The 16,853-nt window shown below is 44.7% G+C and overlaps 1 protein-coding gene across 1 annotated transcript in view; it reads left to right on the top strand.

The window, feature by feature from the left end:
* rnf19b (ring finger protein 19B) overlaps positions 1 to 16,255 on the top strand; it is a 25,308-nt gene extending 9,053 nt beyond the window's left edge. The window contains exons 2-10 of the mRNA XM_069515825.1: positions 482 to 1,738; positions 8,095 to 8,294; positions 10,263 to 10,407; positions 10,844 to 11,006; positions 11,693 to 11,810; positions 12,160 to 12,300; positions 12,389 to 12,578; positions 12,747 to 12,881; positions 13,587 to 16,255. Of these exons, the coding sequence (XP_069371926.1) occupies positions 1,068 to 1,738; positions 8,095 to 8,294; positions 10,263 to 10,407; positions 10,844 to 11,006; positions 11,693 to 11,810; positions 12,160 to 12,300; positions 12,389 to 12,578; positions 12,747 to 12,881; positions 13,587 to 14,034 (2,211 nt within the window). The 5' untranslated portion in view covers positions 482 to 1,067 and the 3' untranslated portion in view covers positions 14,035 to 16,255. The remainder of the gene's footprint in view (positions 1 to 481; positions 1,739 to 8,094; positions 8,295 to 10,262; positions 10,408 to 10,843; positions 11,007 to 11,692; positions 11,811 to 12,159; positions 12,301 to 12,388; positions 12,579 to 12,746; positions 12,882 to 13,586) is intronic.
* Positions 16,256 to 16,853: the final 598 nt, after the last annotated feature.

The following is a 16,853-nucleotide window of genomic DNA, read 5'->3' as shown; positions in this document are numbered from 1 at the left end:
GTGCTTGTACATAAGTGCCAGAGCCACAGAGTGGGTCGCTGTTTTCCTCGCTCACAGCGAGCGTCGCCATAGTAACGGCACTAGCAGCGCAGTGTGAAGTGGAAGAAGAGCTCGCGGTGCTCAGTGTGATGGAGAGAGAGAGAGAGACGGAGACCGGTTTTCAAATGATTACATGATTGGTCAGACCGGCTGATGATGTCACATATTTAACTGATGATTAATACGTGTTTTGTTTTTTTTGTTTTTTTTGGTTCCATTCAACCCTTTTTATCATGTCGGCTCAACATGTGTCCTGTGACATTTGTTGCATTAATGTGTGCGTGTGTGTTCAGAGATTCATCGGTCCAGGGTCACAAGAGTAAATGTTCAAATCGAAACCCAGGAAGAGCAGAGCAGAGACGGAGAGGCAGCGGAGGGGAGAGGTGTGTGTCATACTGAGCATGCTCTTTGTGCTAACTTCCTGCTCTCTTCCTCCCGTTAGAAAACACTGCTCCGAGAGGCCGATGTGCAACACAAGCGAGAGGCAGACGAGCAGAGGAGCGGCTCTGGATACAGCTGGAGAGAATTAAACCCGAACTGAGGGACAGCGTTCAGACTGAGCTTCACTCTGTGGATTCTTCTCTTTTACCCACTTCTGTTTTCAAGAGGAGTCGCTGAAACGGACGTTCATCTTTTTGTATGACAGTGAGAATCTTGAATATTTTGACTCAACCTTCGTGAACCTTTCTGCTGCCGGATTTGAAATTAACTCTTGGAGCTGAAGGGATTTTTTTTTTTTTTTTCCACTTTCAACTTGCGTAATCTCTCTCGTGTTCTGTTTTTCTCTCTTATCTCACTCTGTGTTTTCCTGATAGTGTTTTATTTTTCGAAAGAGGACGTGACACGCTGAGGTTTCTCTGCCTGGAACCTGGACAGCATTTGAATTCCTGTTTGGCTTTAACAAGGAGACAAATCCTCCTTTGTGTGTGTTTGTCTGAGTGTGTGTTTGTGTCCCTCACTGTCCCTCGTAGATACATTAACGTGTATCAGGGGACGATAACACCCCTGTGTTTGTCTCTTCTGGGAAAATGGGATCAGAAAAAGACTCAGAGTCGCCGCACTCCTCTGTGAGCGGTGTCCCCAACCCTAAGTGCCGTGCGGCGGGCAAACGCCAGGGCCGCATCTCCTTCCACAGCCTTTTCCACAGCAAACGCGGCTCTCGGGGCACCAGGGGCCCCAAAGGAGCAGCGGCCACCCCTTTATCTCTTCATCACCAACACCTCCACACTCAACAACAGCTCCTGCCTTCTGCCTTGAGCTCAGCGCCCGTCGCTGCCCCTGCTACGCCTACAACTACCACCACCACAGCCACTGCGAGCCCCCAGGATGCCGCCTCCAGCACCCCGTCCAAGCCACTGTCCTCCAGCCAGCCGTCCCTGGGTGGGGCCCCTTCCTCTGGGGAGGCCAACCTTCTCGAGTGCCCCCTGTGCCTGGTGTGCCAGCCCGCCGACCAGCTCCCCGAGCTGCTAGGGTGCAGCCACCGCTCCTGCCTCTGCTGCCTGCGCCAGTACCTCCGCATCGAAATCACAGAGAGCCGAGTCCAGCTCAGTTGCCCCGAGTGCGCCGAGAGACTGGCCCCGCGGCAGGTGGCGGACATCTTGGATGACGCGGCCCTGCTGGACAAGTATGAGGAGTTCCTACTGCGGAGATGCCTGGCCTCCGATCCGGACTGCCGGTGGTGCCCGGCGCCCGACTGTGGGTAAGAAACTATCTGAAGTCTTGTTGCTGGTTGGTTTCAGTTGTGTTCTTCGTTCAAGGGTTTTCACCTGATCAGGTATTTCCCCTGCAGCACAGCCAGGTGTGTTTACAGAAGGCAGCCTGAGACGCTCTTATCGTCTTGATGTTTGAGTGATTTATCTATTAATCATTTTGCCGTTGAAAAAAAGCGAATTACAAGTTTTTTTAATTACAAGTTTCAAACCGATTGTTTTAACCAGCGGACGAATCAAAAACTCAAACAGAGAAGCAACAAAACTCTGAGATACAACCAATGAGGATTTAAAGACAATCATTGATTAATCATTGATTAATTCAGTGGACTGTGTGAGTTCGGTGTGGACACACTGACCAGACCCCATTTAGGAATAAAGGTGGATTTTAGGATTAGAATAAACAGAGTTGTGTAGATTATTAGCGTCTAAAGTATTCAAGCGGCTGCTTTGGCGTCATCTGTTCCACTTTCTGCTTTGATGGTTTTGATCTTCCTGTTTCTTGTGAAAATGTGTCTGTTGAAGATAAAGCTGACAAAGGTAAAGACAGTCGACGGAGCAGACTTGCAAGTGTTCATGGAGATCGACTGAGTAACTGTGAAACACAGAAAATGACTGAGACAAAAAGTGAAAATGTAACTAAAGCCAGACAGATGACAGACGGTAAATACAGGAAGTCATTTCCGTGAAATAACTTCTTCTTGTTTTTATGATAATTGATTTTGTGATTTTAATTTCTTAAAGGATGAACAAAATTAGGCTACGAGCAGTGACCGATTTTACCCAATATAAAATATAGTAATATTTATAGAGCATAATGAATTAAATCTACAAAAAATAACTACGAATGTGTTTAAGTTATTTATTTTAGTTTAGTATTTATCTAACATTTCGTTAAAGGGTCACTTCTCCTATTTTAATCATTTTTACCTCCATTTTTTTTTCACTTTCTTTAACATTGTGGTTCATCGGGTGGTTTTTAGAAAAACTTTACTTATTCTCTCAGGAACTTCATAAAACTTTTTAGGACGTTGTGTCAGATTAGTTCATGGAAACCTTTTCCTGCACTCTCTCACCAAACTCAGTTTATATCCTTATTATCAGGCCAATAGCTGCAAAATCACTCTCCCTCTCTCTCTCTTCTCTCCCTCTCTCCCTCTCTCCCTCTCTCTGACTCTCACAATCATTTGCTCAATTGCTGTTAGGTTACTTCCGCAGCCTCTCTGCCGCTTTTCCTCAGAACTGTGTTTCTCTGTCTGGGCCCGAAAGAACAGGAACCAGTGTGAGCTCGTTAGAGAAAGACGTACTGAGGAGGCACAATTTGAAAGTTGAGGAGAGAAACTGAAACTGGGTTAGACCTCGGCTCACCCTGTGGTCAGAGGAGGGGAGAGTCCGATTTGGTTTTGGAGGCCGACCAGCTCTCGTCTGGGTTCTGGAACAAATGAGAGGCGTTCGTTTCATCATAGAGAGCAAGAGTGATTCCTTTTGTGTGTTTGTGTGTGTGTGTGTGTAGGAAGAAGAGATTTAGTGATACTTTCTGTTGTGGTTTTGTACAGTTAATACCGGTGCTTTCTCAGGGGAAAGTGTGGTATCTTTGCATATATCTGTCTCTACGTGTGTTTTCTGTTTATTCCTGTTTCTCCATGACTTTGTGTTGTCATGCCCCGACACACAGAACCTACAGGTTAATGTGCCGTGTTAGCATCTGTGTTGAAATAAGCACACGAGTGACAAATGTGGGTCAATACAATTTCCCGATTAAACGAAAACCTTAGTGTGTGTGTGTGTGTGTGTGTGTGTGTGTGTGTGTGTGTGTGTGTGTGTGTGCATGATGTGTATCGTCAGAGGACAGGTCGGCTGCTGACCCACATTTTTACCAGGACGATCCGGTGTGTGTGACGCCAGCAGTGACTCAACCTCCCACTTTAAATCAAGTTGACTAAGTCCAAATTATTATTCAGCACAGATAGTGGCTCAGTAAACACGCACACACACACACAGACACACACTTGGCAGCTTCAGACTGTTTCCACAGAAACAGTGTAATAGGTGGGAATCTCTTTAGTATTACTGAGTATTCAGTGTTTATATCTATGGTGTGTGTGTGTGTGTGTGTGTGTGTGTGTGTGTGTGTGTGTGTGTGTGTGTGTGTCTTGTAGGAAAGTTATGTAAATGTGACCTGGATTTTGTACTTTCTCTTTTTTTGAAAGAGTACGTAAGCAACAAGTGAAAATGTGAAGATGCATAGAAGAAGAATTCTTAGATGAAAACAACAGTTAAATATAACAAATCTGAACAATAACAATGTTAAATCTAAAATACAACACAACTAATACAAATAGAGACATTATCAAAATGATCTGTGGAGATTTGAACCAGTCACCGACCGCGGCTGCAGTTTATCTCAGGACACGGACACGCTGACAGAGCACCTGTCACTTTTTAATTCAGATTCTATTAATATAGAAAGTGTTGCTTTGCCAAATCACAACAGGTTTGGCCCAGCACGTGCCCGGGTCCTTCACAACAGACTCGCAGAGGGTGAAGCCGATAAGATGAGCGGTTTGTGAGACACGTGAATCACACACAGACATTAATGGAGTCAGCAGGTGACGTGAACGTCCTCCAGCAGCAGATGAAGGCCGGCGTAGTTTCTCCCTCATCCTTGTGGACGAGGGTCATTCAAGGGCAGAGTCGGGGTTATTTCAGGGCAACGCCACCGCGAGACGACACTGAACCTTTGAAGCGTGATGAGACAAATCATGATAGGCATCAGAGACGCTCACTGGTAAAATACAATGAGCCTCCTGACGTCTTCTCGCCACCAGCATGGAACACGTCCCCGCCGCTTCCTGTCTGCGTCACCGAAGAAAACCTCACACCCTCCGACTCCTTCGTCCGCTCACCTCTGACCTGGCGTCTTCGCCCCGCCGACACTGAGGTGTGAGTCTGCGTGATTGTCAGACCTGAGCATCCAGCGAGAACAAAGACTGGTCCTTCCGCCGTCTCCTCTGGCTGTCAGTTGCTATGGCGACTATCAATGCGGCATAGAGGGAGCGTTGCCAGGGGTAACAGGAGTTGAGACCTAATTAAACAGATCAATACATACTCACTGGACTGTGTGTGTGTGTGTGTGTGTGTGTGTGTGTGTGTGTGTGTGTGTGTGTGTTTGATCATTTGCAGGTGAAACTATCTTCGTGTGACAGTTTGTGTCGGTGAATTCCCATACGTGCACATCACTGGAGTGTGTGTGTTCATCTAAAAGTTTGACAGGGCTTTATTTGTGTGTGTGTGTGTGTGTGTGTGTGTGTGTGTGTGTGTGTGTGTGTGTGTGTGTGTGTGTGTGTGTGTGTGTGTGGGGTAACATTGCATTTACAGGCTCAGCAGGATTCCCAGGTGTCTCTCAGTGGAGCTGAACACTGACAGGACTGTCTGTGCACGTTTCCTCTCAACACGCAGCATGTCAGCGCTCATTAAACTCCTCCGCTCTCTCTCTCTCTCTCTCTCTCTCTCTCTAGCTGCCTTTTACATTTACATCTCAGCTCTTGATCGCCCCGCGCACCTTCCTCGTATGTCTCTTTTAAATGTCAGACCACGTTGCTCTCTCCGTCTGCGTCTGAAGCCACCAGTCGCAGGACAGGAGTTGTTTTCCCAGTCGCCGGCCGTGCCCTGTACCACAACAACAAGTCCCGAGTTACCCAGAAGAAGAGCACAATCACTTTTTGTTTCGCGGCAGCTGTTGTTGGGGATGCAGCGCCAGCAGCAGCCTCCAGGGACGGCAGCCTGTTACCAACAACACAATCCAAATGACTTTGGCAAACCTCTGACTTGAGGTTCGCACAAATGCTAAAAACAATTTAATAAGATTGCTTTGAATTCCATCGAGGAGCTGCGTTCACACTGCAAACCTCGATTCGGATTCTGTGCTCAGAGCCAAAAGCTTTTGGTTTGGCGGTTCACATTGTGTCAGACCAGCTAGCCATCGTTAGCAAAACCATTTCACGATAACGTATTTAACACATTTCACCGTCCACAGGCAGCGATTGATCAGTACTGTGGTAACAAACAGTAAAAGCTAAAGGGGTGATGAGGTTCCTCCGACCTTCTGCTGCACAATAAGCTGGTAACCTGTTTACTCAAGTTCGCTGAGTGAAGCTCGACTCAAATCTTTGTGACGTCACTGCAAGAACAGAGAAATTAAGAATATATATACGACAGGAAGTTAAACTCAGGGAGAAGAAGCGTGTTCGGAGGCTGGAGCGCTCGGCCTCAGCTGCAGGTTTGGTTCTAATCTGCTGCCTTTAGCTGCGTCTCTTCCCTTTTCTCTCCCGTGTCAAGCTCGAAGTTTTACAAATTCTAAAATGCACCAAAACAATAGATTTAAGTGAAACTTCTGGAGCGAGTTAGAGAGAGGGGAAATGGTTAAATTATGAAGAGCTCGTTCATTACTCATCTGAATGTCTGCCGTTGTGTTCCTGTTTGCAGAGCGCTGACGTTGCAGGAAAAAAAAAGCAAATGTAGCATCTCTGTGTTTATTCCCCCCTCACTTGAACTGAAAGTTTATACGTTTATAGTTTTCAGTCAGTTTCGTGACCGACTGACCTTTGAGACACTTTAAAAACCGCTTTGTTTCATGGTGTGTGTGTTTAAACCGTAGACTGTATATGAAGAGGTTTAAACAGAAGTGAAGTGTAAATCCTCAGGGGGAAGCGTGTCGGCAGGAATGCCACTTCATGTCTCATCTTGTCCAAAGAAAGTAAAACTCTTGTCTCCTGTGATTCCCATTAAAGTCTTCGGCTGTGAGAGCAGGCCTGTCACGGTGTCGGAGGAGCTGGTAATGAGGGACGTGTCGGGGCCGCAGTGTTGGAGGCAAAACAATTACAAGTTGGCCATGTTATCACATCTCCGAGCTTTTCTTCCTTTTTCACTGCGACGCCCTGAAACGACGAATGTGCTGAAAACTGGCAGCGTCTTTGTTTCGATCCAAAAAGAGTTAAAATCCCTGTGAGCTTTTTATTATCACTCCTCCAACATGTGTTCTCCCACTGAGCTTGGTGACAACATTTCATGACAGCTCTCCTTTGTGATTCCTCCCGTGACTGACAACCTTTCATATCTCAGCTCTCCCTCTTTTTAATGCCCCTATTTTGTCTTGATGCTTTTCTTACCGCCGTTTATAATTGTTTGCTTCGTCTGGTATAGTTTTGATAAGAATTTATATTTTGAAGTTCGGCAAAGTACGGAAGATTGTTAGGGCCAGAAATAAGAAATAAAAGAGAAGTGTTTCCATTTTGCATATTGAGAAATATAGAAGATTAAACTTTAAATTTAAGAATATATCAAACTACTAATGTTAGCGTACATGTCTCTACAAAATACCTTGTGTTGATGGTTTGTTAAATCAAAGAAATTCTCCTTCATCCTTAAACACACTGATTATATATTAATATATATATATATTTACTCATTCTCAATCTTTTGACTTTGCCAACTTTAATGTGATAATTCTGACGTTATTCTTGATATTTTTATTTCATCCTCTTGAGCATTTTGACATTTCAACTTTATTGTTGTGGAGGAAAGAAATCGTCAAGTGATTTCATTTGTTCTTATCTTTTGAAGTGAGATCTTTTCCGGTTTAGTAAAATAATCCACCACGAAGTAATCTGACTGACGATTTTCACTTCTTCCATCAATGCAAGTTTAAATCCGTCTCGTTGCTGTTTGTTTGTTGTGTTTTTGTACATTCACACACTTTTCCACTGTGACCACTCGGCTCCTTTCACTTGTGAAATCCACAATGAGTCACCTCGTCCCTTCCCTCTGGATGTTGCTTCTAGGGATCCCTCCATGTTGAAACCTTCCTCTAGTTGAGTTCACAGTTTGCGTAATTTCCAAAGCTGCATTTGTCACTCGGTGTCAGCAGGTTACGGTCGCAGGAAGTGTTGCAACACGCAGATCCAGAAAACAAGCTGCCTGTGAAAGTTATGTGGAAAAAGTGTGAAACCGAATCATGTCGAGTTTCGGCAAATTTTTACTTTCAGAGAAGAAGAAGACTCAAAAAACTCTGAGAAACAAGAGAGAATAGATTGTGCATCACTCTGGAGTCGTCTGACAAGAACTTTTATCTCCTTGGAGGGGAACTGATTCCTATGGCAGCGTTTATGCTGTGCAGGTAGATTTGACTGAGCTGAGTATTATGAATTATGGGTCGTCCCGTCTTTTATTTTCCATAGAATCATTTGATTCATATCCAAACAGCTTTAAATCACTGAAGGGTCGTCGGACAACTGTTTTTCAGCTTTCATCATCTGATTTCTTCTTCTCTCCCTCCTCTGTCACTCAGCTTCGCCGTCATCGCCTCGGGCTGTGCCAGCTGTCCCAGGTTGGTCTGTCGCAGAGAAGGCTGCGGCGCCGAGTTCTGCTACCACTGCAAACAGGCCTGGCACCCGAACCAGACCTGTGACTCTGCCCGGCAACAGAGGGCGCAGTCCCTGCACACCCACAGCAACCACTCACCCAGCTACACACAGGAGCAGGGACCTGGTGAGTACCTGGAGAGCACCAGCGCTCAGGCCGCCCTGCAGGGAGAGCGGTTCGAAAACTAAACACAAACACACACACGTCTGCACGATGTGTCGAAAACATTTTCTCCCCCAACATTTCCAACCTGGAAATCTACTTCACACCTCTGAGAACTCAGTTTGTCTGTCTCTCTCTCAGACTTCATCACATGTCCATCTCCTCAGTCTGTCAGAGCGTCGACTCAAACTTGTCTAACTCGTCTGCGGCTCCCCGGTGTTCCCGCCGCCGGGGGAAGCTTGTGTTCAATCGCGCGTGAGACCCTATTTATATCAGAGCTGCTCTGCTGGAGAGTTGCATGACTGCTGCACCGTGCATCACTGTCAGGCAGCTTTTTGAAATGTCACCATAACTCCGCTCAGTCTAAACTCTCAGTCTGGTCAGATTTTCAAAAGACGCTAGAAATTGTCAGTTTAAGATTTGTTTGTAAAAGTTCCCTCCAGGAGATTTTCAGATCCGGGGGCAGCTCTGCCTCTGAAAAAACTGAATACGTAAGAAGTGAGTTTGTGGTATTAAATATTATCACCAAAAAACATCTTGTGACTCATGTGGTGCAGAAATATTTTTAAATTGCAGAAGAGAAAAACATGCTGCATCAGTTCGAACAACACTCAGTGTTACAAAACAGTGACAGCTGGTTTAAATGTGTTTTTCCCCTTTTACACAGATGATATTTAATTTTTTACTACATTCATAGTGTAACAAAGATTGATTGTGTGTTTATTGATCGTAGGCATACACTGGTAAATAAATAGGATCAATCTGCAAATACTTTTCATACTTTCAATATTTAAAAGCACGCACTTACTCTAACTCAGGTAGAAAAGTTAATGTGGTACTTTTTTGTCAATGTACTTTTACTATACAGGAAATGGTTAACTTAGCTTAGCACCAAGACTTTAAAGAGGGGAAACAGATACCAGTGTTGTGGTGATGACAGATGCATTACAAACATAACACAACATAAATATTGTGTGTGTGTGTGTGTTTAATCGCATTTTGATTAAAACTCTATTAAGTAAATCCCTCCAGCTGTCCTCAGCCGTTCTTCATCATCCACCACTTCCAGTCTGCGTGTCTCTGCCAAGCGTTCGGAGGAACTGACGACCGACACCGACTCGTTAAACAGTCCAGGCCGCTCCCTCTGCGTCTGTCTGTCAGATCTGCTGCTTCTGACCGGACACAGACAGATCTACAGAGACAGAGCAGAATCACAAGAGAAGGGAAAGAGAGAGGAGAGGAAGAGAGTGGTGGGGGGGGGGGAGAGAGAGAGACAAGGGGGAGTGTGTGGAGTCACGTCAGCAGAATACACAAACAATAACACACACACACACTGAACCCACTTCAACGGTCACTTCAAATGTCTTCAAATGCCAAAATGCCCTTTAAAGAGCAGAGAGCGTCCCAGCATCCAGAGTTCAAACTGATTTTTGATTTTTTTCTTTTCTGTCTTTCCCTGAAAACGCATTAGAGGACAAAGTGCTGTAATCGTTCAAACCATTAATCTGATGAGGTTCGATTCTGACGCCATCAGACGACGAAGAGCGAGTGAAGGGAACAATTGTAGAGATTCTTCAAACAATCTTAACATTTTAAGGATGTAATTTAATTTTGACCTCTTTGACTATATTCTGCAGGTGGACACACACACACACACACACACACACACACACACACACACACACACACACACACACACACATGGTTTAAGCCGTGTAATAACTTAACTTAATCCGGATTCATTGGGAAATATACAAGAAATTGATTTTCTTGTTGTTGAGTTACATCAGAAGATCTTGTCACTAATTAGCTTTGCAAATAAATATCTGCAGGAAACTGAACAAGCCTCTAAAACATTTTGGAAATATTCCTTTAACACTTTTTAAATGAAATCTCACACTCATATCACTTTATTGTTCGCTCTGTCTCCAGCTGATGACATCAAGCCATGTCCTCGCTGTGGCGCCTACATCATCAAGATGAACGATGGCAGCTGCAATCACATGACCTGCGCCGTCTGCGGCTGCGAGTTCTGCTGGCTCTGCATGAAGGAGATCTCCGACCTGCACTACCTCAGGTAGCAACGGTTATTTTAACTATAGATAAAAAATAAAAAAACTGGGTCATGCTCAAAATTCTGTTTCGATCAGTAATAATGGATCTGAGCATTCAATAGATGTGGAGTTCCCCAAGGCTCAATCCTGGGACCTCCTCTGTTTAAGATTTATGGATAATTCAATAACATCAGGTATCAGATCTGTGCAGATGAAACCTTAATTTACCAGGAGACTTTAGTCCCAGAGATCTTCTCTGTTACACTGTTGCGCTCATCTCGATTCTTTGAAAACCAAAACCACGACAGAAAATCCTGTAATTAAATGAAATAACGAATCTTTATTCCCATTAAAAACATGTTGGTATGAAATATAATGTACATAAAACCTTCTTGCCTTTCAAACATATAGATTTAAAACTTAAATCAAACCTTTCTATTCGTTGTTTTCCTCCATCAGTCCATCCGGCTGCACATTCTGGGGGAAGAAGCCCTGGGGCAGGAAGAAGAAGATTTTGTGGCAGCTGGGAACTCTGATCGGAGCTCCGGTCGGCATCACCCTCATCGCAGGCATCGCCGTTCCTGCCATGGTCATCGGCATCCCGGTTTATGTTGGCCGCAAGGTGAGAAACAGCAGAAGAAGAAACTTTGGATCAGTTAGTTCTTGTGGTTTCATGTCTCTGCCTCGTGCCGGCTCACGGCTGTTTGCTGAAGTTTCTCTCCATGAACACGATGATGTCAAAGCTCTGTCTTGTTTTTGCAGTTTTTTTGTTTTGTTGCTCGATTAAAAGAAACAGAGGAAAAAACAGACTTTTGCATAAAGACGGTCGTCTATGACTCAACCACAAGAGAATGGAGGTGATGTTTTGATGCTGCGCACTAAGATACTGTAGCACCCCCCTGAGGAGAGTAATGGAACTGCACGTTGAAGCCTCCAGAATCTCAGTGTGAAACAACGGCAGCTCAACACACACACAGATTTTCTTTACTGTTTGTTTCCTAGCTGATATTCAGGCAAAGTAAAACTCCTCTGTTTGGTTTGTCCGTTCTGGGCTCCTGTAGAAACATGGTGAACCCTGTAAAGGTCCCTCTGTAGAAATGAAGACCTCATTCTCACCAGAACATTATTAGTTTCAGATGATTTCACACTAATGTCATCACGTCATTTTCAAAGTGCTGATCCCTCCGACAGAAACAGCTCCGTCCTTTTCACTTCGCCCTCGTCTGTTTGTCATCTTCACTTCTGTCTGTCTGTGTCATGGTTTTTTTTATTTGAAACGTGTCAAACCGTCTCTCTCCTCCGTCTCAGATCCACGCCCACTACGAGCTGAAGAAGACGTCGTCTCGTCACCGGAGGAACCTGGCCATCACAGGAGGCGTGGCCCTGTCCATCATCACCGCCCCTGTCATCGCAGCTGTCAGCGTGGGTAAGAGCCTCGACAGCGCGGCCGTCATCTGTCTCGGAGGCTGACGGCCAAAACAATCCAAGGACATTTTGTTTACCGGCGTCTAGACACATGACGGGAGATGACCTGTCATCGAAAACAAATAATACAGGATTTTTTCATTTGATTCAGTAAATTAGATGGAAACTAAACCAAAGCACGATACAAAATACTTTTATTCCATTTTCTCAGTCGGGTCGTACAGGATTTTATTCAGCCAATGCAGAAATTAAACTAAAACTATTCTAACCCAATGATTCTGCATCTCCTCTACACTGGTTACTCACTTCACTCTGAAACTTTATTAAATCTGTGTTCTTGCTGTTTCCAGGCATCGGTGTTCCCATCATGTTGGCCTACGTGTACGGTGTGGTGCCCATTTCTCTGTGTCGAGGGGGGGGCTGCGGTGTGAGCAGAGGGAAGGGCCGAGGCGTACGGATCGACTTCGATGAGGACGACGGACCAATCACGGGTGAGAAACCAGAACCGATAATCTCCAGACGTAGCTGTCGACTCAGTTTTATTGTGTCCAGGTCTGAATGTGTTGCTCTCTGATTCAGTGGCGGACGCGTGGCGTGCGCTCAAGTCTCCGAGCCTGGGCGAGAGCAGTCTGGACGGGGCGGTCAGCGGCCTGAGCACCACCTCCCCCAGTGAGGGCCTCTCCGTGGTCCCCGGGACTCTGGGGGACACGCCGCACTTCAACACCTTGGCGGGGGGGGCCCTGGGGACCCGCACTGGCAAATACAGCAGGTGAGGATCAAAGTGTGGAGAGATCGAACCGCAGTTTTTTTCAATATTACAAATCAGGAACAGGAGCAAAATGTAGACGTCTTCTGCAAAAAGTTTATGAATTGTAATGTGGGCATTGTAATTGTTTGTAATTTATCACGATCATTGTGGACGTTGGTTTTGCTCCAGGCTCGAGGTTCAAGCAGCCGAGTTGGCTAAAGAATCAGCCCAGAGGGAGACGGGCAGCCTGGGAGCAGGGAGCGACTGTGCCAGCACCAGAGGGATGGCCGGATCCATCATCTCGTCCTACACGCTACCTGACAGGTGAGGCCGGAGGCTGATTTCTTATGTTATGTCTTCTCGCCGTCTCGCCCCCTCTCCTCTTGAGTTATTTTGGTCATCTGGGCTGCAGACTTGGATGTGATGTAACTGTGAAAACAGGATTAAAACTAATCGGATGACTCGGCAGTTTGATGCCATGATCTCATGTTGTTTTCTCCTCCGTAGCCTCTGGGCCTAAAGCGGCACAAATCCCTCTCTGAGATAATGACAGCTTCTCTTGAGAGTGAATTAACCACATCACAATATCACGTCAGAGCTGAGGTGACGGCTGTTAAAGGAAATCTTTGTTCTGCCTCTTAAATCCCTGTTTTTACAACTGTAGCATGTAAATCATTTCTAAGTGGTTGGATACGGTTGTTAAAATAAAGTTGTTTTCTGAAAACTGATTCATCAATCACAGTTAAAACATTTTCCTCCACTAAGTCTCATCGGGGACGCGTGAAAAGCTGTTTCCAGTTTCCTTATATACAAAACTAAATGAGCGCAGTGCCAGGGCGAACGCTCGAAGGAGAAAACGAATTCTTGGATCCACCGAGACGATGTCATGATCGACTGCTGCGTTTAACACATTGATTCTTTTACTACATTTCTGTTAAATCCTTTTTGTTTAGAGCAAACTCGGTCCCTATAAAAGTGTGTTTCTCTTCGGTGCATCGTCTTGAGACTGACACTGACGTGTTTCTGCAGGGAGTGCACCAACCTGGAGATCCAGGTGGACATCGAGACCAAACCCAGCCATCTCTGCCTGACCAGCGAAGAGGACCTAACCCCACCTCCGGGCTCTGCCGCCATGGCGACCGCATCCGGCGGGGAGGAGCCTCAGGACTGCAGCTCCAGAAGGGGCGGGGCTTTATCTGGCTCTGCGCTGGGAATGTCGCCAGTGGTGTCAATCAGGGAGGGGCTCAGAGACGTCACCCTGGCTCAGCCGGAGAGCATCCGCAGTGACCTGGAGATGTCGGACACACAATCAGACGACATCGCGGAGCTGACGTCGGACGACTGTGACTCGCCTCACCCGAAAAGCTGTCACCTGGCGGCGGGCCAGCAGCCCCAGGCCCCCTCCTGCCGAGCCCTGAACCCCTCCACCGAAGGCCTTCACTGTCCCCCGGACGCCAACGTCATCCTCTACGTCTGAGAGAAAACTCGCTCTCAGGATTGCACAAACGAAGCCCCGACATCTACATTTAAACTCTCCCTTTCTTCATCGCCGTCCCTCTGTCGTCATTTCTCATTTGCTGCTTCTGCGACTCACAGTCACGTCGTCTTAAACGCAGACAGAGTCCATTTACTTTCGTGTGTCTGTCTTATCTATCTACCTGTCAATCTCCTCGCTGAGTAAATTGTCAGGGTTCTACCTCTGAGATTTATAAGATGATGATTTATGTTTACTCCTTGGTGCAAAATGCCTTGGCTACTTAAGCAAAAAAAACAAAACAAAAAAACAAAAGAAAAGAAAAAATAAGAGGTACAAATTTTCCACATGAAAAAGTACAACAAAAAAAAAGTATGAAACGAGGTGACATGTCACCAAGCACAGCAGAGAGAGCGGAGTGTTGTCAGGGTGTTCGCTGGAGACGAGGGGATGTTTCTAACAATGTGTGACTGAATGTGGACTTTGTACTCAACTATTGTGGCTTTATTTTTTCCATTTTCCTCTATTTATATTCCGATGAAACTGAATCATTTGCCGTGTGCATGAGTCTGCATGAGCCGTGTCTTGTGTGGAAGATTTTCAAAGGGCAGCGAGTTGTTTCTGTTGCACTGGGGAAAGTTAAAGTTTACTTCAAGAAAGAAGCTGCACTGGAATCACATGTTGTTCTGCACAGAAGAGGAGGAAGAGGAGGAGGGAGAGGAGGGAGAGGGGAGTTAAAATAGGTCAAGTTCTACTGAATTACAGAAATGAGTGACTTGAGTTCTGACAATGACGTGGAAAACCTTTCAGTTTGATTCTTGTGGCTCTGTTTACGCGAAGATTATCATCAATCACACACACTCATAAATGTTAGTCCCCAAAACACGTCAGATGATTTTTCATCAAGATCCATAAATGATCCTCTGAGAAATCCACAAAAAAAAATTAAATTTGGATTTCTGTGTTCAAATGAATCAAACAGTCCAGAATTCAAAAAGTGAATCAGTCGTAAAAGACAAAGAAACATATTTAGACAATCAGTCAATTTGTCAATCCACTAAAAACCTCATTGTCAGACCTCTGTCGCTGTGTGTGTAGTTCAGGTGTGTGTCTTGTGACTGGACCAGAGATTGACAGTTGATCGCCCGCCTGCCTTATCCACACACACACTGACCGACAGCACAACACACACCTGAATAGTTTTGGTTTCCGATGTGTGAACTGACTCTGACCCACTTGAATGTTGTGTGTGTGTGTGCGTGTGTGTGTGTGTGTGTGCGTGTGTGTGTGTGTGTGTGAATGGACTCCTGATGAATGTACCTGTTTGTCCCACTTTGTTTTTGAATGAGCACTCGTGCACTTTATCTGAATTTATCTTATTTATCTTTTTTGCTCTTCGTCATCTGTTGCCATGAGTTTGTTTACTTCAGTTGCTTAAAAAAAAAAAAACGTCTGTGGTACAACTAAAATAAATCAGCTACCAAAAGGCCTTTTATGTCGGATGTAACTCAAGAAGAGTTTGGCTCAAAAACATTTTATAACTTTTAAAACTAAACGCTTTGTCAAATGTATCATTTATTATTTTTAACCTAAAGGACGTCAAATGTTTTATCCAGTTTATAATCAAGGGACTATAATAATCTTTTGCATTTCCTTTTATGACTTTATGTTTTCTTAATCTTCTTTTATAGGACGGTGACACTTTGTTTTGGAGCCAAACACTTTGATTATCGATGCCAATAAGCTTTTCTTAATCATCCTCACTAGCCTGACTTGCTTCTCAGCTTTGTATCACCTCTGTGCTTCTGTGTAAAAAGGTTTCGCAGGTTTTCCTTCGACCCACGAGGACTCCACCAGGAAACCTTTTGTTCATCTCAGAGTAGCTTTATTGGATTTAGCTGCTTATGTAACTCAGCAGCTTCTGTTGGTCCGCACTTATCACTTGTTTCCTTGCTGCCTGTGAGAAAACACAAAGAAAATGTACTACGGACGGAAACTTCCTGAATGGGTCTGAATGACAATACTGGTTCCTGTCTTCATTTGAAAAGGTTTTAGAGTATATAGATAGCAATACTGTATTTAAGTGTGGTTATTCTGTTTGTGTATTTTCTGTCACTATCGAAGCTCCGCCTCGTGTGGGGTTGTACACGCAGGACTGTGAAAGACAACTTGTGGACTTTTAAGGGGGAAAAAATAAACACAATCTGACGTTACACCAAAGAAATGAGTTGTTGTTCTTCATCGTCAACATCAGCTTATGTTTTAGAAACACAATTTCATGAATTGTATCGTCATTGAAATCAGAGACGTTATAATAAATCAAATATGTTCAAAATATTGCAGTGAAAACAAAGTGAAGACATTTTAAAAAGAAGACATTTGAATTTGCCTGAAAACATCTGGGAACCAGTGCTGTAGAGATTATGATGACCTAATGCAGTCATAATGATATCATCGAGTCCTTCCACAGTAGAGGTGGCTGTGGCTCCTCCAACCAGAGGGTCTATGGCTCGAATCAGCTAAATGAAATGTAATGTAATATAACAGTAAATCCATAAATTCCCGTCTTTGTCCTTAGATTTTATTATTCTGGGTTGTTCTGTCTCATTCTATAAACACACGTCCACGTCACACACACGACACCACGTCCTCCAAAGAGACGACAAAGTTTACGAGACACAGTTTCAACACAAAGTGAACATGGAGGGTTAACTGCAGAACTGTTGTAGACCTACTTTATATCTGATTATATGTGAAGTATTAAATTATCAATCATCAAATATTTCCACACATTCATAAATGATCTTTTTCCTTCAAACAAA

The sequence above is a fragment of the Paralichthys olivaceus genome, chromosome 20 (assembly GCF_024713975.1).
Source record: "Paralichthys olivaceus isolate ysfri-2021 chromosome 20, ASM2471397v2, whole genome shotgun sequence".
Lineage (NCBI taxonomy): Eukaryota > Metazoa > Chordata > Actinopteri > Pleuronectiformes > Paralichthyidae > Paralichthys > Paralichthys olivaceus.
This window is presented reverse-complemented; position numbering and strand designations above follow the sequence as displayed.